This window comes from Ovis aries, chromosome 13, assembly GCF_016772045.2.
Source record: "Ovis aries strain OAR_USU_Benz2616 breed Rambouillet chromosome 13, ARS-UI_Ramb_v3.0, whole genome shotgun sequence".
NCBI lineage: Eukaryota > Metazoa > Chordata > Mammalia > Artiodactyla > Bovidae > Ovis > Ovis aries.
The window spans coordinates 53,297,234-53,320,074 of record NC_056066.1 but is presented as its reverse complement, the minus strand read 5'-3'; the positions used below and the strand labels follow the sequence as shown (position 1 = coordinate 53,320,074).

Sequence of the window (22,841 nt, the reverse complement as noted above, 5' to 3'; positions counted from 1 at the left end):
AAAAGCAGACAGGCATAGTTGCCCCTCCTGGCATATGGTAATATTGTGGAATATGAGGATGTGAGTCAGAGACAGCCCAGTAGAGCGGCGCCTAACACAGCTGGTTGGGAACCTGTGTGTGCACTTGAGCTTCTGAGAAAGAGTGCACAAGAACGAAACATAGTTCAAAAAAAGGTAAAGTGGAAGTATTGTAGAAAAACCTATAAAAAGAATAAAAAAGTTGCAGACCAAAGAGAAAGGAGAGCTCCAGGGAGCGAGAGACCAGGGAATGTGGACGAGAGGACTGACATGGGAGCTCCAGGAGTAAGATCTTATTCCTGTTTCTTGCAGTTCTAACAGTAATTGAATTTCAGAAGAATAGTGTACAAGTAGAGGACAAGAAAAAATCCAAGTCACCTGGAATTAATTCAATGGAATTCTTCATTTCATGGGACTCTACATACTTTTTATTTTACATATCTCTTACCTATTGTATTTTATATGTTTACATATAATATATATATAACAATGTCAAGGGGTAAGTTTTGAATTTTCAGTGATACCAAAGAGAGAGTTGCAGGAATTTAGGAGTTGTGTGGATGTGAGCTAGTGTGGTCGGGAGAGGACAGCTCTAGAAGGGCCGTGACATGGCCTGGGCCTTGATTGATGGGGAGTAAACACGATATTTGAGGTGAACAGAATCTGCTTCCTGTGATAGTTGTTAAGCAAGGACATTATGAACATCCATAAACCTACAGTAAATATGCAGAGTGGCAAAGCATGGTCAGGGGTTTAAGCAATACTCTTGTTAATGACCTTCAGAGGAGTTAAACAAAGGATGAGAAGCCTGAAGTTCCAGAGTCAGGAGCATCATCTCCTTGCTTTTCCAGTGTTCTGGTGCCAATTGTGCCACTTTTTTAAAGAACAATTAGTAAGTTAGTAAATGGTAGGAAAGTGTGACATTTATTCCACGTATCCTGTTTTTTACAGATCCATATTTATTTTGACCAGCTGCTTTTAAAAGTTGAAATTGTCTACACATGAATGTCGTACTCTGCAACCAGCTTATTGGTTTTGTTTTCCTTTGTAGTCAATTTTTATTTTTTTTTAACCTGTTTTATATTGGAGTATAGCCTGTTAGCAATATTGTGATGGTTTCAGGTGCACAGCTAAGGGGCTCAGCCATACCTGTATCCATTCTCCGTAGCCCCATTTACAATAGACAAGACGTGGAAACAGCCTAAACATCTATCAACAGAGGGATGAAGATGAGTACATGTATACAGTGGAATATTACTCAGCCACAGTGAAGAGCAGACAGTGCCATCTGCAGCAACATGATGGACCTAGAGAGGATCATACTAAGTCAGAGAAAGACAAGTACCGTTATTGATATCATTCATACACAGAATCTCATCTAAAAAATGACAAACGAACTTATCTACAAAACAGACTGACTCACGGATTTCAGAAACAAGTTTAGGACTACCAAAGGGGAAGTGTGGTTGAGAGGGATAATTAGGAGCTTGGGATTAACATACACACTTTAAGATACATAAATAGCCAACTACTGTATAGAACAAAGAACTCAATATTCTATAATAATCTATATGGGAAAAGAATCTGAAAAAGAATGGATATATGTATAACAATCATTTTGCTGTACATTTGAAACTAACACAGCATTGTAAATCAGCTGTACTTCTATAAAATTAAAAAAAAATTCTTTTTTAAAAGTAGGTTCTTCTAAATAAGAATTCAAGGCCAAACTGACATCTGAAAAGTCCCAGGTATTTGGAAACTGATGTACGGGCAATGAAAGATTTAGAATTGACTGAAAATGAAACATTAAAATTTGTGGGGGTGGAAAGCAGTACTTAGGGGGAAATTAATAGCACTATATAACTGGATTTCAGCTTCCACCACAGAAAAAGAGCAAATTAAACCTAGAGTAAGCAGAAGAAAAGAAATATTAAACATCACTGTAGAAGTTAAGGAATAGAACAGGGGTTGGCAAGCTTCATGCTCCTGGTGAAGCTGGCCCCACGGCCTGCTTTTGTGCAACTGAGCACTGAGCAGCTGTAAATGAGACTGTGTGGACTGTAGCCCAAGACAAAGTTTATTGGCCGTAATAAACTAGAAGACACAAACTCTACGATCATCTCAACAGATACAGAAAATGAAAAGACAAATTCCAACACCCATTCCTGATAAAATCTCAGGTGGACCAGGAATAGACGGGAACTTCCTTAACCAGATAATGGGGATCCACAAAAACTCAGAGCTGAACTATACTTAATGGTAAAAGACCAAGAGCTTGCCACCTAAGATCAGGAACAAGATAGGGACTTCTGTTCAGACCACTTTGATTCAATACTCTCCAGAAGGTTCTAGGCAGGGCAATTGGGCAAGAAATAAAAGGCATCCAGATTAGAAAGGGAAGAATAAAACTTCTAATTCCAGAAAACATGACCATGGTGTAGAAGACTTGGTATAATATACAAAAGAGCTATTAGAACTAATAAGTGAGTTTAGCAAGGATCCAGGACACAAGTTAGATATCAATTGTATTTTTATTTATAAACTATTAGAATTTGAAATTTACAATGCCATTTACAACAGCATCAAAACTATGAAATGCTGGCAAGCGATATGATAGGCTTGTATACTGAAAACTACAAAGTATTACTGAAAGAACAAGAAGAAGACAAAAATAACTGGGCTATTTGTGGGCTGAAAAGTTCAATATTGTTAGGATGTGAATTCTCCCCAAATTGATACACAGATTCAATGTAGTTTCAATCTATAATACTAGCAGGTCTGTTTTCGGTAGAAATTGACAAGCTGATACTAAATTTCATATGAAAAGCAAAGGATTCAGTACAGCCAAGACAAATAAGAAAAAGCAGAAATTTGGAGCAAATCAGGTAACACTATTTCTACAACCATTCCAACCAGTGACCTCAACTTCCACCTTGAATAACTAGAAAAAGAAGAGCAAATTAAATCCAAAGGATGCAGACAAAAGGAAACTATGAAGATTACGCTAGAGCCATTCCTTAGTGCTATATGAGGAAAAAGGTACTGGAGGAGTTGAATATCCATATTATCCCTCTCAACCCCTGCTGTGACCTTACACCCACACCTTACACCAAAATTGAGTCAAAATGGATCATAGACTTAAGTGTAGAACCTAAAAGTGTAACACTTCCACCTAAAGAAAGAAGTTTTGAGATTGTCGGCTGGAAAAAAAATTTCTTACATATGACCCCCAAAGCAGAAAAAAATACAAATGAATGAATTTGATTTTGTCAAAACCAAATATGTCTACTTTATTCAAAAAATTGTTAAAGAAAATGAGTAAGACAAGTCAAGCCAAGCCACAAAGTGGGAGAATATTTTGCAAAGCACATGGCTCATAAAGGATTTATATCCAGAACACATAAAGAATTCCCCAAACTCAATGAGACGGCAACCTAGTTGTTTAACAAACAGGCAACCATTTAGACAAACTTACCAGCAAAAGATACAGACTAGAAATAATTACATGCAAAGATACTCAACAGCATTAGTCATTCAGTTCAGTTCAGTCACTCAGTCATGTCTCTTTGCGATCCCATGGACTGTAGCATGCCAGGCCTCCCTGTCCATCACCAACTCCTAGAGCTTACACAAACTCATGTCCCTTGAATCGGTGATGCCATCCAACCATCTCATCCTCTGTCCTCCCCTTCTCCTCCTGCCTTCAATCTTTCCCAGCATCAGAGTCGTTTCAAATGAGTCAGTTCTTCCCATCAGTGGCCAAACTATTGGAGTTTTAGCTTCAGCATCAGTCCTTCCAATGAATATTTAGGACTGATTTCCTTTAGGATGGACTGGTTGGATCTCCTTGCAGTCCATAGGACTCTCAAGAGTCTTCTCCAACACCACAGTTCAAAAGCATCAATTTTTCGGCGCTCAGCTTCCTTTATAGTCCAACTCTCACATCCATACATAACTACTGGAAAAACCAAAGCTTTGACTAGCTGGACCTTTGTCAGCAAAGTAATGTCTCTGCTTTTTAATATGCTATCTAGGTTGGTCACAGCTTTTCTTCCAAGGAGTAAGCGTCTTTTAATTTCATGGCTGCAGTCACCATCTGCAGTGATTTTGGAACCCCCACAAATAAAGTCTGTCACTGTTTCCCCATCTATTTCCCATGAAGTGTTGGGACCTGATGCCATGATCTTAGTTTTCTGAATGTTGAGTTTTAAGCCAACTTTTTCATTCTCCTCTTTCACTTTCATCAAGAGGCTCTTTAGTTCTTCTTTGCTTTCTGCCATAAGGGTGTTGTCATCTGCATATCTGAGGCTATTGATATTTCTCCCAGCAATCAGCTTGTGCTTCATGCAGCCTAGTGTTTCTCATGATGTACTCTGCATATAAGTTAAATAAGCAGGGTGACAATATACAGCCTTGATGTACTTCTTTCCTGATTTGGAACCAGTCTGTTGTTCCATGTCCAGTTCTAACTGTTGCTTCCTGACCTGCATACAGATTTCTCAGGAGACAGGTCAGGTGCTGTGGTATTCCCATCTCTTTTAAGTCATTAGGGAAATACAAATTAAAATCTCAGTGAGATAGCGTTACATACCTATTAGAATGGGTAAAATTTAAAAGGCTAATCATACTAAGTATTGGAGTGGTTGTAGAACTGGATTGAACTCATACACTGCTGGTGGAATGCAAATGCACAACCACCTTGGAGGAGTTTGGAAGTTTCTTCAAAAGTTAAAAAATCACACCTACATTAAGACCCAGCCATTTTACTCCTAGTTATCTGCCCAAAGGAAAAGAAATATGCATCCGTAACAGACTTGTACATCAACGTTCGTGGCATCTTTTCTGTAACAGCCCCAACTGGAAATAACATACTGTTGGCAAAGAAGGTTAGGAGGAGTGACTCTCATAATTTCTGGTGTAGTACAAATTATAATTCCTATAAAAATTACAAATCCCATCAAAATTACAGTTATACCACACACCAAGCTGTGTATGCGTAAAATGATATATGTACAAGGTTACTCATATAGCTCTGTTTGTAATAGCAAAAGGATGGAAACTTCCAAGTCTCTCAAATAGGAAAATACATTAAAGAAAAAGATACTAAACGCCTTCTATTAGTTTGCAGGGGCCGCCAAAACAGAATATTACAGACTGGGTGACTGAAACAAAATTAATTTATTTTCTTACAATTCTGGAGGCTAGAAACCCAAACTTATTAGCAGGTTTGTTTTCCCTGAGGCCTCTGTCTGACTTGTAGATGGCTATCTTCTTTGTTACTACATTTTGTACTGTATTAAAACATTGTTTTTGTAGTTACAAAACAGAATGAATTCAACTCATCCTAAAATACCATCAATTGTGAAAAGCAATAGACCATGTGAAATTAGCACCTCACTCCACTACATCCTAAAGGATTAATACAGTGTTATTACAGACACTTCTAGTTATAGGACTAAGACCAAAAAGCAAAGACAGACACATATTAGGGATAATCATATGTAGTGAAAAGAAAAAAAATTCCATAATACATTTCAAAATATAGATTAAAAAAGCTTAGAAAAGACTAACTGAAATTTACTTAAGAAAAGGTAGAAAAGTTTGACTTCAAACTAAAGAAAAGAAAAAATTCATCAAGTATCTCTCCAGAGAAGATTCATACTGAGATAGTTCTATAGGTATTAATGCTATTTTAAAAGGTACATTTCTATGAAAAATAGATACAGGAACATGCACCACTAAAAACTGACGCCAGAACCCTGACACCCCATCTGAAGGGGGGGCCTCCTGCTGTTCTGCCTTTATGCGGTCCATGTGGCCTCTGCACTGACTCTGAGCACCTGGGGCTGTATTAGTTGACTGAATTTGGCAGACAACGGTGCTAGTCCACTACCAGGCCTAGTTGTTCAGAAAACTAGCAGCACGCACCTCCACCTCCTACCCTGCAGGGTCCTAAGCTGCCAGGTAAGAAGCCCAATCAGCTCACTGGAGAGAACCTCCCAAGAGGCCTCACGGAGAACAGAGGCCAAGCCATCCAATCAGGTCACCAGAGGAATGCAGCTACATCAGGGACCCCAAGCAAGATCTGCAGAAACTCCCAGCTGAGCCCAGCAAACCTGCAGAACTGACAAAGTCAAGAGAGGTGTGGTTTAAAGCCATTGTGTTCGGATAGCTGTTTCACAGGAACAGATGACTGAAAACACTGACAAAACAGACACATATGTGAATACACACACATCCATCCTCTCTTGCTAAGCACTATAAAACAGCATCACTCAAAGTTGCAAAATTCCACAATCAAATAACAGCAAATCAAATCTTGCAGTTCCATGAATGGTTAACACGCCATGGCCAAGAAGAATGTTACAAATGGACTCTAAGATAGTGCAGCAGTTATATATATGTAATCGCAATTTTAGGGAGTTAAGTGAGAAACCATATATGATCATCACTCAAGTTCAAAAAATGCACTTGGAAAAAATCATGTTTCTTAATTACCACTGTTTTACTACGGTTTTAAATTTATTTTGAAGTTTCAGGTTGCACTGAGGGAGACCACAAGTCTTATGAGATTTTCCTGGAGAAGTATGGGGTAGAGAGATGAAAAAGACTATCATTCAGGTCATGTTAGGAAAAGGATAAGCTGCCAGCTATTAGCAGCAGTAGTCAACATTTTTCTGAAAGTTCCAGATGACAAAATCAATGACAAAGAAATGACTTTATATAGGAAAGTGGCCAAGTCATCATAATTTACTGCTTTTTAATATTTATCATCCAAAACCAGTCAGAAAATACAACAGAAAAGAAGATTCCATTCACATGAGTAACAAAAACTGGGAAGTATTTCATTGGAAAAATACCTGAAATGGGATTGTACTTTATATCCATAATCAGTTAACAGTGGGCACACTGGATGGTGGCGTTTAGTAGGTAAAATAGGAACTTACTTTCATTTTCTGCATTGTATGTTTTATCTTTTTAATTGTGCACTTACTACCTTTAAATAAAAGAACATGTATTTTAAAATCCTAGCTACAACTCTATACGACCAATCAACATAAATCAATAAAACCTACAAACTTTTAATTTTTCAACCAGTATATATTTACTTCAAGTAAGAACATACTTATTATTTTATTTTGGGAATGAATCAGAAAAGTACATCATATGGTTTATATACAGGAATGATGCTGGGCTGGCAACAGGGCAATGGGCTTTATCGCAGGTTCCTCCTCACAGCTGACTCACATGGACTCTGGGCTCCCCTGCACATGGCTCCACATGCCTGGAAGAGCAGAATGCAAGGGAAGTGACCCCTGACCTACGGTTAAAACATCATCCATCCCATTCACTAGGGAAATTTTCCATATTGTTTATTGGCAGAGATTCAGATGAAAATCTGATCTGGCTATGAATCTATGGAAGGAATTATTTTAGGGGTCTGTGCTTTCAATGCCCAGGGCACAGGTTCAATCTCTGGTCAGGAAACAGATCCTGTGAGCCGCACAGCTTGGAAAAGAATCTGCCAAGGACCGCCTGCTGACTAAGTATTAATACGTGTGTTGTGAAAATATGCAGATCCACACCCTAGGTAGAGGCTTTCCATAGCTTGACTACTTGAATATAATTTTAGCCAGAAATATTCCCGTTTAAGAAATACACTGCACAGAGAGTGCCAGGTACTGGGTTCATCTGTATTTTAAACTTGAATGTCTCTGAGATTACCGGGCTGGTCATAGAGGGGACTGGTGGAGAAAGGCCACTGACCAGCAGGTAGGACCACCTGGTGCTTCTCTGATGCCTATCATTTTATTGGGCAGTAGAAATTGCCCTCCATTTAGCTGATCAGCTCTTCATGTGACTTTTTGGTCAATGTGACTCTTGGGGGGAAATTGCACAAAATTCATTTCCTAGCCCCAATCTCAATTTCCCTTTCCAAAATGGACATCCTGCGACACAAGCTTGCAGACAGGTACGAGCCAGACCAGACACCACTGCTGGAAATGGGCAAAATCCATTGTGTTCTTTGGAGACCACCAGCTCCACTTGCCCATATGATTTGGAAACACAAACTTCAGAAATTCAGCTCCCTGGCTTGCACAATGCACACTTCCAGCAACAATACAAGAGGCACAGGGACATAAGACCTCCTTATACATCCAGGTGAAACTCTTCCTCAATGTCTAATAGAGATGAACATGTAACAAATGTTTACTTTCATGAAACTAAAACTTAGGATAGTATTTTGGGAATTGTAGAAATGTTATGATTACAGATACAACTTACTACACAAAGGGGAGAATCGTATACAATACAAAAATCAAACCTCTTGCATGTTGTGAGGACAGAATGAGAAGATGGCTGCATACTAGCCAGGAAGCATTCTCTTTAGGCACAGCATCTGCTAGAACCCTGATCTTAGACTTCACTCTAGAGCTGTGGACAGCAGGGTGGATGTCTGTGGAGGCTCTGTACGGCCAGAGTGCAAATTCTCTTTTGAGAACTGATACTTCAAAGTACAAACATACAACATAGATTCACAAACATGTTTACCATGGAAGGTAATGGAATTATATTCAGAAATGAAATAAAAAAGAATCTAACATCCAAATGAAAAGAAAAAAGAAAAAAAAAAAAGAAGCCATATTCCTCTGTCAAGCATTCCCGGTTAAAGAATGTCTCAATTTTAGAACCAAAAAGCAGTGGGCCTTGGGGAGGTGGAGAAGTGACTTTGGTTGGGAGCAGTCTCACATCAGGAGGTAGTCTTAGCAGTCATCCGGCCAGGGGTCATGACAGCACGTGCTCCAGAATGCCTTGTCTAATCAGCTGCTCACACTTCCACCGAGGTAAAAAGTGCTGAGGGGTAGGGGGAGGAAGAGAGAGGAATGAAGAGCATTATTTTAAATGACATGTTGTGTCATTAAAAAGCAGCAATGCATGCTGAATACTTCAAACTGCAACAGCGAAGTAGTTAAAAGCCAAGCTTAAGTACTTGCTATTTTCATCAACTGAAATTGATGTTACTTAGAGCTGTACTAAAATCTGAATTTTATAAACAAATTCATACTTAGTTAAATTTAAACTAAAGACTTCTGAATTCTAGTAGGTATTTTCCTTACTGTTTGCATTTTTAGATTTATGCACAGGAAAGCCAGGTAGGTGATCCAGGCCACAGACCACAAGGGATGTGGCAACAGTTCACTAAGAAGGTGAATGGAAGGAGTGTCTTCTTCATTAAACCTCTTGAGGATCTGTGTCTGAACAGTCATTCCTCTACTAACAGTGCAACTCTTCTCCCATAGTTTTCAAGGATGAAGTCTTTGTAACCCATGGATGCTGGCCACACGCTGTGTGTGAGGAAGATGGTGCCCAGCTAAAGCTCATCCTCCATGTCTCCAGAGAGCACACTGCTCTCATTCTGAGGTGGAATGGCATCTCCTGGTCTCATTCCCTCCAAAACAGCAATACTTAATACAGAAGGGAACATTTACTAAATTCTGGAGTGGGGAGGTGCAGGGAGTGAGGCAGGAAGACTTTTCAAACTCACAGGTGACCAAAGAAATCTCAAAGACTAGACAGACATAGATACTTGAGTAAAAATGAAAAATAGTGCATTAGAAAGTGCAGCGTAGAGAACTCTAGAGGTGAACTGAAGGAGAGAGTATGGCAAATACTCAAGGAAGTGGATGCCACTTCAGCAGCACCGTGTGCCTGACAGTTCACAAACTCAAGGCCTCACGTGGGACCCACGACCAAAGGAACTCCTGCCAACCAGTCATGAGAACCCATGGGCCAAGGACTGATGTCTAACTTAACAAATTTTTAAAGTCTTACAACCATGAAATGTTAAGAAAAAAATAAAGAAAAAAAAACATACCAAAAAAACAATGGAGTTGTTCACTAAACAATTCGAATGTCTACTAAAGACATTTGTTCTCATTTCTGGGCAATGGGAAACATGCCCCACACAGTCAAGAATAAAGGACTGTATGGTAGGAAAATGTTTCCCTCTTAATATTTCACATTATGTGGGTGATCTATAACACAGATTTTATAGAAAATTTATTTCTGATGTGCTCAGACATGTTAGAAGCCTCTTAATGTCCACTGCAGTAGCTGAGGCTTTTAAGTTAACCCCAGTTTTAGAGTGATACTGAGAGGCAAAGTCTCATCAAGAGGAAGGCTTCTGCCCACAAACCCTAGAGTCCACATGCCACAGAACCCACAGGCCACAACTACCAAACCCGCGTGCCACCACAACAGAAGCCCAGGCACCTAGAGCCTGTGGGGAGCAGGCAGTCTGACTGTACCCATAATCTCTACATGATGTTTAAGGGCCAACGGTATTAACCCTTTGTTACTATATGCAATGTTTGCTTCAAGTCTTTAGAAAAAGGATAAAAGGATATCTTAAGATAAACTTAATGCCTATGACACAAATGATCACGGAAAGGTGATATTTATTTAGCTACTGACTCCAACATTTCCATCATTCAACACTCTTAAAAAATTTAAAGTATCCTAAGATAGTAAATACCTGGCTATTTTTTTTTAATAGCACTGAAGTACCATCCTCAACTTCAAATTCTCCGTAGTCTTTTAGACACCGCACCTGAAAAGAAAAACTGATGTTTTATAACATCTACATTATCTTTTATTATGAAGTAACCATCAAGTAGCTGGGGACTGTACATGTACCCACAGGGAACTATTAGGCTCTGTGTGCTTCTTCTCTGTGTAGTTAGGTTTAGCATTCCTTACTGAGGCATACTAGTGGTTCCAGTGTCCACTGGTTCCAATATCCACTGATGGGGAGGAAGAAAAATAGCAAATCTCTGAATATATGTATAGGTCAGCAATGACAGCAAGGAAACTGAAGGAGCTGCCAAAGAGAGTTTGGGGTTGGTTTTTCACTTTGATTTCATTTTGTTTTAATAATATGTAAAATACTTACATGGTTCTAAAGTTAAAACTTTTAAAACAGGTATAGCCAAAAATTTTTAGCTGTTCAATCCGATTCCCACCATCACCTACAGGTAAAAGTTTTGGCTTGGGTTTATGTTTCCTCTCATTTGTTTTTTGCTTCTCTAATATTGATTTTTTTTTTTTTTAACAAACTGAAGATTTGTGTCAACTGTGCATTGTCAGATAGCAGGATTTTTTAGCAATAAAATATGTATATAATGCTAACACATACTCAATAGACTAGTGTAAGCGTAACTTTTACATGCACTGGGAAACCAAAAGATTTTTGTGACATGTTTTAGTGAATATTCGCTTTATTGTGAGTTAGAAACCAAACCTATGGTGTCTCCAAGGTATGCCTATAGACACTAGTATATATTCATATACCCCCTCCCTTGGACAAAAGACAGCTCATTCTATGCATCAAAAAAACACTCATTTTTTTAAAAAGGTGTACTTACTTCTATATATAGGCTTTTTGGAGGTTTCATATCCTGTGTGATGTCCAAACCTTCGTCTCCTCCCAATGACCTCATGTATGTAGCAAGGGACTTTTTATAACGATTGAACCAGTCCATCTGGAAACATAAAGATGGCCATTTGACAAAGCTGTTAAGAAAATAAATTTACAGAAACTGTACACTAACCCTTTCAAAAACAGCACACATGCCCACATGCATCTTTACTATGACCATTCATTCAAACTACAAGTATTATTGATTGCCTATTATGAACCAGGCACTGGTACCTAGAACAGTAGGTATTGGTCATTCTGCATATCGGTACCTAAAAGTGCAGAAGGATATACCACTTTCAAGGACTGGACAATTCAGTGTTATAATAATGTTAACTGATCTATGGATCCAAGTCATTCTCAATCAAAACTCCAATTGTTTAAAAAAAATCAAACTTGACAAAGGATTCTGAAATTTGCATGAAAATGCAAAAAGCCAAACATAGTCAAGACACTTGAAAAAAGAAGAACAAAATGGGAAAACTTGCTTAAGAAGTATTACAAAATTACAATCATTTAAGCAGCATGAAATCGGTACAAGGAAAATAGACTAAGACAAAAGAAAGATCCCCACAGACATGCAACTTGGCTCATACATTATTCACAAAAATCTATTCCAGTACTGTAGATCTTTGTGAAAGATAAAACAAGATAACTCCAAAGACTGTACAGAAAAACATCTTCATAACCTTCACTAGTAAAGTGTGTGCGTGCATGGATACACACGTACACCCCTCCCTCAGGTTTAATACTTTGCCAGAACGACTCTCAGGACCCAGGAAAGCACTGTCCTGACATTCACTGTTGTACTGTAGTGAAAGGAATACAAACAGAACCAGCCAAAGGAAGAGACACCCAGGGTGAGGTGTGGGAGGGTCCCAAAGGTGAAGATTTGGTTTCCTCTCCCTGAGCGATCAGGACACTCCACCCCCCAGGCACACTGATGTGGAACAATGCACACGATGTTGTGTCAACCGGGGAAGCTTACACAACTCAAGTGTCATGACATAGGCTGCATTGATTGATCAAACCATGATGCAATGAGTCACAGGTGACACAGCCCTCCTTCTAGCTCCCCTCTCCTCTCTGCAATGATATCAAGAGGCTAAAAGCCTCAAGCCTGAGGGGAGAGTGGGAACCTCTGAATTTGTAGCCAGTTGGTCAGAAGGGAGAGTGTCCCTGGGAACCCCCAAACCATGGCTGGCGTCTGAAGTGAGGGCAGTCTTAACATCTGAAGTTTGGTCTAACTAGGCAGTTAGTGTCCGAAGTCACTGCAGCAGATGCTATGACCTTCACTTTGTAAATGAGGGAATCTAGGCACAGGGAGGGATGGAGTCACTTGCCTAGGATCTCACAGAAATAGAGCCAAGGTTTCTGCACGAGTTTGCTTGCCTTCAATCCTGTGTCCTTAAATATTGTGCCTCAGTGACTGGATAAATCAAGAATCCACACATTCACAAAGATAAGCAAAGTACGTGTGTGTGTGCTGAGTCTCTTCAGTTGTGTCCATTTCTCTGTGACCCTATGGATTGTAGCCTGCCAAGGTCCTCCATCCAGGGGGATTATCCAGGCAAGAATACTGGAGTGGGTTGCTAAGCCCTCCTCCAGGGGATCTTCCCGACCCAAGGCTAGAACTCATATCACTTATGTGTCCAGCACTGACAGGCAAGTTCTTTACCATAAGCGCCACCTGGGAAGCCCCAAGCAAAGTATGTACACACACATATTTTATGAAAAACCTCCAAATAATAATGCCAGTTTTGAATCCTACTGATGGATCACTAGCAGCTAATATAACGGGACCCTTTATTTTGTTAAGTAATAGTAGTTTTCCATATGGCATTTAGAATTACTCCTACCATTCTCAAACAGACCAAAAACTACTGAAAAGCAAATGTTAAAAAGACAAATACCATAAATACTATTATAAAACAACGCCAGGGGGCTTCCCTCATAGCTCAGTTGGTAAAGAATCTGCCTGCAGTGCAGGAGACCCGGGTTCGATCCCTGGGTTGGGAAGATTCCCTGGAGAAGGAACTGGCAACTCACTCCAGGATTCTTGCCTAGAGAATCCTCATGGACAGAGGCTGGCAGGCTACAGTCCATGGGATCACAAGAGTGGGACATGACTTAGCGACTAAACCACCACCACCACAAACAATGCCAGAAGCTCAGCCAGTTTCTGTATTTACAAATTTGAACAAGAGCGCTAACTTACTTCTTCAGCAGACATGTGAAATCGTAAAGCACTTGGCAAGACACTGCCATATTCCCACCTGAGTGCTCTAATCCGAAGCAGCCGGTCATACCTAGAACATTAATATGGTATTGGATCAGAAGCTGTCTTGATCAGGAGAGGCTTAAGACTCAACCACCAGAAGGTAACACGTGGACTTTGATTTGATTCCAGAGGCAAACAAACCACTGTAAGAGGACACCTTTGGGACAACAGGGAAAATAAGAATAGACTGGATGGATGCTGTGAAGGTATGTTCACTGCTCTAGGTGTGAGAATTATATAGAGGTCATGTGAGAAAAGGCCCCAAAGGCCATTATTTCTTAAAGATGCAAACGAAACTATTCAGTGGTAAAATGTCTAATGTTTAGCATAGACACATAAAAGAAGATGAAGCAATTATGGCAAAATGTTAAGAACTGTAACCTATATGATGGCTCCACGGGGGGTTGTAGTATTATTCCCTAGTTTTAAGAATACTATAATTTTCCATAATAAAAAATGTTTAAGTGGAAAGAGAAAATTCAGAATGCTCATAAAAAGAGAGACCACTCTAAGAATTTCTGATACCCACTTGGATGAGAACCCTCCACTGCTCCCTGCCACCCCCGCAAACACAGAGATGCTCACAGGTAGGCTACAATGCAGCGCTGATTTCTTAGCAAAGAACAGTGTCGAAACTTGATGGTTGGTATCAAATCACCTCGTCCACTTGACTTTGCTTCATTCCTGGTAAAACATTTAAGGAAAAGAATGTCTACTGAGTACAGGTTAAATTTTCAAAGTCAGCTAACGACTAACTCCATACTTGTTTTTAGCCATTTATGTCAGTAGTTAACCTACCTAAACAGTACCTGCCTCCACATTGGAGCTTTTGCTAACAGAATAAAATAGAAAAGATCCAGGGAATTCCCTGGTGGTCCAGTGGTTAAGACACTGCCCTTTCACTGCCAAGGGCATAGGTTCAATCCCTGGTCAGGGAACTAAGATCCTGCAAGCTGTGTGGACAAACTTAAATTCTTAAAAAAAAAAAAAAAATTAAAAATACCTAATTTGCCTAGGATCATACTCCCATTGTTTTGTTTAGCCATGTGGCACATTGTGTTTTGCACACGGATTAATTTCCATTGTTTCCAAAAGACAACTTTTTGCCTCACTTTTTAGAATCCCTTTTCCATGCTGGGACAAGAGATCAAATATCATGCGGCATAAGATTATGGCCTCACATCATGTTCTCATCCTATGGAGTCCTCTTCCTATGGTATCAAATCCTTCCAAATCCTCATTCTCATAAAATGAGATAAGGACTCTAAAGTCAAGTGCTCCTCCACTCATCCAAGAAATAGTTTTTGATGTTTGCACTTTAGGGTCCTTTACAGAGAGGGAGGAAATTTTGGTTTTACCCTATAAAATATATGTCTCCTTAGATATCAGACAAGGATCACCCTTTCCAATCACATGGACAGTTGTTTACTGGGTACAGTGTTTCAGTTTTGTAAAATGAAGAGTTCTGGAGGTGGTGGTGGTGATGGAGATATGACATTATGGATGTTCTGAACACACTCGATAGTACGTGTGCTCAGTCACTCTAGTGTCTGGTTTTTCGGACCCCATGGACTGTAGCCTGCCAAGCTCCTCTGTCCATGGAATTTTCTAGGGAAGAAAACTGGGGAGGGTTGCCATTTCCTTTTCCAGGGGACCTTCTCGACCCAGGGACTGAATGCACATTTCCTGTACTGGCAGGCAGATTCTTTACCACTGAGCTGTCACTGATGTGTATCTTAACCACAATAGAAAAAAAAAAAAGGAAAACAAAACAAAACCATATGTACAGAATTAATAAGTATCTACTTTGGAGTTTTAAAAGGCAACAGATAAATACAAAATGTATGTATTTCCCATGTCTTCTAGATCTGGGCCATGTACATACATGTACCACGTCTCTCAGATCTGCTCCAGACACTTCTGCCACTCTATTCTCCACGTTGTTTACAGTGTGCTCTTGATTATAATGAAATAGCACAAATAAAACACACCCAACCTAACGTCAAAGTACTTGATTAAATACACAAGAACTTCTTTAAAAAATTCACATTTCCATGTGAGCAATTAAATAGGAATAGATTTCTTCTGACAAAGAATTTTAACCAGAAACTGGTAATAGTGACTGTCCTGCCCAGAACCAAACTAGGGGGATAGGGCACAGAATTTTTGGGGATCATGAATTTCCCAATGGTATAAATATAGGAAAATCATTCCCTTACTGGACTAAGGCCTGTCCAGTTACCTCCTAAATAGGGCTGTAAACTGTTCTGTTTTTCCCTAGTCTGGCTCACCCTTCCTATCACCTGCATGACCACCATATTCCCTCTCAGTCCCACCATCCACTGTCCACACGGTGGCTAGGGTGATTGTTAGAACACAAACATGCCACCACCTCCTCCACATACTAAATCTCACCTGGTGTCATCCTTTGCCTGCTCACTAAGTTTCAGCCACATTGGCCTTTGGTAATGATCAGGTCCCTGAGTATCCCACCCTCTTTCATGACTCAGGGCCTTTGCACGTGCTGTTTCCTCCAACTAGAAATGCTCTGTGTCCACAATTACTTCCTCACTAAAACCTACTTATTCAGGCTCCAGCTGAAGTGTCTCTTCCTTGGAGACAATTTCCAGGATTTCTCAATCTACTAATATTTTCAGTGCATTACTCTCTCTGAGTGCTGTAGTTTTCCTTCACAGCAGGTAGTCCCACCTGGTTTACCTGCATTTAACATCTGTCTTCTGCATGACACTGAGGGTCACGGGGGCAAACCTCTTGATTTCTGCTGTTTACAATGGAAACACCAGAGCCCTTTATCAGCTCATAAGTGTCTAGTGCCTATCTGTTGCATGAACAAATGAATGACTTGGACACCCGAGTTCAGGACTTTTCATTTCCCTTACATTTACCACAGACCTCTTGCATATCAGTTCCTCCTTCATCAGTATCTATCATTAACTGCAGTCACTGCACAGTATTTCTACTCTTCTGTGTAATCCACAAACCTTAACATGCTACTGATTTCTATGTCTAACTAACTGATGAAAACACTACCTAACAAGGCCAAGGATGAAATCTCATGTTGCAGACAGACTTCTCTCAATAACTCATCTTTCCTCCAGCAGTCAGTACTCTTGCATCTTATTCTTCACCCAGTCACAGGATCCTCTGAAGTCTGTTGTTCAGCCCAGATTCTCCACCGTGCCAACTACCATGGTTGGCTCTAAATAGTCTGCAACTCCAGAACCCTCTATCTACCAAGCTGTAGCGTTCTGCAGCACGAGTTCCCAGCGAACTTCACTCAAGCTTTCGGAAGTCACTGCTGCTCCTGCTAAATTTGCAAACTGCCTATTCTCCCTTTAAACCAGTAAGGCCTCACCTGATGGAAACAACACACTTCACTCGTTAGGTCTGTTACTTGCTCCTGTCTCATCTCTTTTGGATCCACCCTAAATCCTTGCAAGTCACACCAGTCAAAGGGTAACTATTTATCGAAAACCTACCATGTGCCAAGCTCTATTTGGTCCCTAGAGACATAACAATCATTAACACAAATCCCACTTCTGTATAGCTAGGCTATGATCAGGGTCACAGAGAATTAAAAAAACCAAATCATATCTAAAAATGAATATTAAGATGATCTGACTTCAACATTGTATTTCTTAGATTGTTTTAAAATATCAAGCTTACCAACTTACACATCAGATTGGTTTTGCTCGTATAAAGCTTTCATCTCCTCCAGAACTTGCCTCAGTCCATCTTCCTGGAACATATAAAATTACACTCATTAATTCCCCCACCAAGTTTGTAGCAATACGCTATGCTTATGTACCTTATGACAAACCAATAGTCCTTCCACACCTAGTAAGATGGCTATAATAACAAGTGTTGGAGAGAATGGGGAGAAACTGAAACCCTTCTACAATGCAGGTTGGAATGCAAAATGGTACAGCCCTATAGAAAATAGCTGTGCGGGTCCACAAAAAGTTAAATTTAGAATTACATTATCCAGCAATTCTTCTAGGTATACACTCAAGAAAACTGCAAACCTAAGTTCATACAAAAACTTATGCACAAATATGCAGAGCAGCATTATTCATAACAGGCAAAAAACAGAAACAATCCAAATGTCCAACTGATGAACAGATAAGCCAAAACGGTATGTCCATTCAATGGAATATTACTCAGTCAAAAAAGAAGTGCTGATACATACAACAACATTAACTTTGAAAGCATTGCTTAGTGAAATAAGCCAGACAGAAAAGGACAAATACTGTATGATTCCACTTATCTGAAATGTCGAGAATAGGCAAACTCATAGAAACAAAGTAGATTAGGGGTTACCAGGCTGAGGGGGGAGAGGAGTGGGGAGTTCCTGCTTAAAGGCTATAGACTTTATCTGGGGTTATGAAAAAGCTTTGGAAACAGGGGTGATAGCTTTGGAAACAATGGGAATATAATTAATGCCACTGAAATGTACACAGAAAAATGGTTAGAAATGGCAGTTTAAGTTATGTATCGTTTACCACAATTAAAAAAAAAAAAGAATGAATTGCCAACAAAATACACAATCAACAGACTGGGCTGAGAAGGCAGACAGAAAGGAGTACATACTGTATGCTTCTAACTGGCCCCGTACAGAAAAGTTTGCAATTCCTGGAATGCTGACTCCAGAAATACAATAAAAAAGACACATATAATCTGTAGGGGAAAGAAAATCCTTGGCTGCCTAGGGCTGCAGATGGGAGGTAGCCAGTGTCACAAAAGAGAAAAAGCAATCCTTGGGATAGCAGAAATCTTGGATGGGTTGCTGGTTACAAGGATTGTATACATTTGTCAAAACTCAAAGGTCTATTAAAATGTGTACTGTATTGTATATAAATTATACCTCAGTAAAACTAATGACAAAAAACCAATAGTCTACAGAAGTAATAACACATGACAAAAGCATGTAAATAACTTATTATTTATTGGAAAAGAATCTTAAAAGGTTATTACCAAAAAACCCTACACATTGCTAGGATAGAAAACAGAAATGTCAAAGAAGTTTTCCTGCTATCTACTTGGGCAAATTTCTAAAAAACTTCCCTTGGGAGGATAAAAACATTAGAATTATAAAATTCATGAATGTTATACAATGTCTGTCAAAAAGCAACCCCTACACCTGAAACACTGTAAATAAACTATATTTCAATAAAAATTTTTACACACACACAGAAGAAACCCAATAATGCTATAACAATGACAACCAAAAACACACACAAAACCTCCAAACAAAACAACGATAAGCAACCCATCTACTCTTAGAGCCAAAATATATGCATTAGCAAAAATGTTTTAGCACTACTGGTATAATTACAAAATTACACTACTTAACCCTGCCTGAATATAAGAAATCATTTCTAATGCAAAATGAAAGCATGACTTCTACTTTCTTTTTCATCAACTGGTTAAAAAGATATCATGGAAAAGTCTGATTTACTAGAATTCAGTTAAATATGCCTTTTATCACAAATATTATTTTAAGGAACAGTTGAAACTCTTGCACAATTAGGAGATCGGCAAGTATACAAAAGACAAGCATGAAATAAACTTGTAAAGATACAACCAAGTCGTCAGATTTACATTTTTATTTCTTTTTTTAAGACTTAGATTTTTAAAATTTACACTGGGAATTGCATCATTTTGTGCTCCCATCTCCAGCTGTAAGCCCCTGGGAACTCAAGATACAATTATCAGTTCTGTACATCCAAACAGCATCATTCCAGTTTGCCAAACACAGCACCTAACCATGAGGGATTCTGGAATAAACAAGGCAGAGTCCCTGCTCTAAACCAGCTACCATCTGCTGGGGAGGAATGATTCTTGAAAGCATGTGTGGGTCAAGGGTGTTAGGGGTCAATCAGATCAAGATCAATTCTTAGTTTAACCCAGCTAAGCTGTCCCAGTGGCCAGCCCTCAAAGGCAGGCACAACTGCAAGAAAAGGTGCACCTACGACCTCTAAGACCCAGAAAAGCCAGGATTTTACACTTCTAAGAAACCAACACTTAAAATCTGAGCGAAAAAGACAGCTGGACTATCAGTCTGAAAAGCCAGCACCTGTGGGAAGTTGCTGTGCCTTTGGGTTGGTTCCTTCCTATGTCTTCCCACTCTAGTGGGGCCATACTGGAAAGCCTCCACCCCTTTCAAACATCTGGCTTAAAACTCAGCATTCAAAAACCTAAGATCATGGTATCCGGTCTCGTCACTTCATGGCAAATAGATGGGGAAAAAATGGAATCAGGGGCAGAATTTATTTTCTTGGGCTCCTAAATCACTGCAGATGGTGACTGCAGCCATAAAATTAAAAGACCCTTGCTCCTTGGAAGAAAAGCTATGACAAGCCTAGAGAGCGTTTTAAAAAGCAGAGGTACCACTTTGCAGACAAAGGGCCCTATAGTCAAAGCTACAGTTTTTCCAGTAGTCATGTACGGATATGAGAGTTGGACCATAAAGGAGGCCGAACACAGAACTGATGCTTTTGAATTTTGGTATTAGAGAAGACTCTTGAGAGTCCCTTGGATAGCAAGGAAATCAAACCAGTCAATCCTAAAGGAAATCAACCCTGAATATTCCTTGGAAGGAATAATGCTGATGCTGAAGCTCCAATACTTTGGTCACCTTATGTAAAGAGCTGATACATTGGAAAAGACCCTGATGCTGGGAAAGATTGAGGGTAGGACGAAAGAGAAGGGGGCTACAGAAGGTGAAATGGTTAGATGACATAACTGACCCAATGGACATGAATTTGAGCAAAGTCAGGGAGACAGTGAAGGACAGGGAAGCTTGGCCTGCTGCAGTCCATGGGGTCACAAATACTGGGCATGATACGGACTGAACAACAGCAACAACAACCCCTCTGCGTTCTGTGTCTCCAGTGAACCTCCCGCTGTGGTCTCCTAACTTTTTAGATAAGGTTTTAAGTGCCTAAAGTTGCAAGAATAACAGGCTGGAATCTGTTCAAGAAAACTGTTCAAGTTGAGGCTCCGCTTCCAACACCCTCCAAGTTCAGATAAGCCCTTTAACTTGATCCTTAATTTCAGCAGCTCACTTTCCCCATCTGTTAAATAACCCAAGGTCAGACTAACTGCTCTTGATTGTTCAAAACTCACTTTACCCGGGCGCTCTTCCTGCTGACCGCCAGATGTTTACTCTGCTACCTGAGTGAAGCCTCCAGAGACACCGGTCTCTCCACTCCCCGGCTACTCCTCTCACCTCCACCCCTGTCCTCGTACCTGCCAGTCCTGTCGTCTTAGGACACGGTGTTCAGGGCCCCCCGACCGGGCTGTGGACCACATCCATCTCTTCTGTGGTCTATTTATAACCCACTCAGAACCAGTCTTTCTTCTATCCGATCCATTCCCCAAAGAGCTGCGACAGCTATCAAAACACAGAGTAATCCCGTCGCTCCTCTGAAATGCCTTGTAGTGACGAGCAAACCTCCCGGTCCCGGAGCCCCCTTGCTGCCCGCCCTTCCCCGGCGGGGAGGGGAGGGTGTTTGCACGGCCGGCTCCCCGGTGGGGCCACACCTACCGCAGCCCTCAGGGCGCGGCCCTAACGCCCGGGCCACGCCAGTCCACACCTCCTCGGTGTAACTCACACCTGAGCTCTAGCACCCCGTTTCCCGACCTCTCTGTGCCTCACCGGGGCGAGACGCCCACCGCCCAGCCCGCGCGCCCCACAGCTACGAGGACGCCGGCGGCGGCGGCGGGAGATCAGGGCGGCGCGGTGGGCGCGAGCAGAGTGGCGGCAACCACTGCGCTCGCGGGAAGCCACCGAAACCGACCTGCCCACGACCTTCCCCCAACCGTGGAGGGGAACCACAGGAACACCCGCCATCCCGCTCCGGGTTGTGCAGCCCCAGAGAAGCGCCCTGGGGAGGACCCCGCCCTCACGTTGAAAGCAGGCAGCCTTCCCTCGTCCGCGCGGTGCAGCTCCCGGACCAGCTCCATGGCCTTCTCGCAGAACATGGTTCCGGCACCGGGCCCTTTGGACCACCGGCTCTCAACCAAAGAGCCACCTCACTGTTCCCTACGGCTTTTGCTCCTATTGTTCCCAGGCGCGCGCAGTGCCGACCCCGCCTCCGCCCGTCTTGGCGCCAAAATGGCGACCAATAGGAGCGCACTGCCGGCCTCCGGGCTACGGTGGCGGCCAGGGGACACTTGCCTCCGAGGTGCAGCCGCAGTGCCGCAGGGAGCCTCGCAGTGGGGCGGTTGCGGGCCTCAGTCCGGCTTCAGCCCCACCTCACTGTCCAGGCCTCGGTCCAAGCTCAGGCTGAGCGGCAGGACAGCTCTCACGCAGCCCAACTCGGGATGGGCGCACGCCCGATCGTCCGTTGGATTCAGTCGTTCTCATTTTGGTTGACAGTGTGCGTACCTTGAGGTCTAGAAGGCAGGCCCGGAGAAGGTGGTCATTGATTTTGGGACCCAGCGTTGCGTTCTGTTCGGTTTTGCAGTGTGGGTTTTTTGTGTTGTAACAAAGGGAAAACAGCTTTTATTCGGTAGCTCTCGTGTTCTATTATGTAATTCTCATGGCTAGCCCTAACGTGGTGGTTAAGAGTCTTGGCGCTGAGTAGGAAATGGAAGTTAGATAACTTGCCCAGGGTCACGCAGTTCATAAAGTGACAGACCCTATATTTCAGTCTTCCACTCTACAGCATCACCTTTGATATTAAACCTGTCATTTAAATACGTGTAAATTAACTCACAAGGTGGGAGAGGGGATTATTGCCATGGTTTAATATGAATATACATAGCCATATTCTCACCTGCATGGTTATGGAAATTTTCATATCCACATAGAATCAAAGGTGGGAATTACTACTATAGAAACAATTCATATTATTTGGCTTTTTTTGGGCTCCGCTGCAAGGCTTAATGGCAGCTTAGTTTCTCACCTCTGCCCCTGCAGTGGAAGTGCAGAGTCCTAACCCCTGGACCACTGTGACTTTTTTTTTTAAAGCAATGTTTTTTGGATTCATTCTATCTAACCCTAGAAAATCTGTTACTTTTTGGCAAATATAG

The 22,841-nt window shown here is 41.2% G+C and overlaps 1 protein-coding gene across 4 annotated transcripts; it reads right to left on the bottom strand.

Moving 5' to 3' along the window:
* Positions 1 to 3,285: 3,285 nt before the first annotated feature.
* GINS1 (GINS complex subunit 1) lies at positions 3,286 to 21,866 on the bottom strand. 4 transcript variants are annotated; one of them, XM_060396908.1, is made up of 9 exons: positions 21,714 to 21,866; positions 21,054 to 21,198; positions 17,477 to 17,541; positions 14,367 to 14,465; positions 13,719 to 13,809; positions 11,448 to 11,564; positions 10,559 to 10,633; positions 8,773 to 8,877; positions 3,286 to 7,306 (listed from the first exon to the last, which is right to left on the bottom strand). In XM_060396908.1, the coding sequence occupies exons 2-8, from the start codon at positions 21,114 to 21,116 to the stop codon at positions 8,809 to 8,811; spliced, it is 579 nt and encodes a 192-aa protein (XP_060252891.1). In that variant the 5' UTR covers positions 21,117 to 21,198; positions 21,714 to 21,866; the 3' UTR covers positions 3,286 to 7,306; positions 8,773 to 8,808. The 4 variants fall into 4 exon arrangements, with proteins under 4 accessions (XP_060252891.1, XP_042085770.1, XP_027832691.1 ...); XM_042229836.1 differs by having other exon boundaries at positions 3,286 to 8,877; XM_027976890.3 differs by lacking the exon at positions 21,054 to 21,198.
* Positions 21,867 to 22,841: the final 975 nt, after the last annotated feature.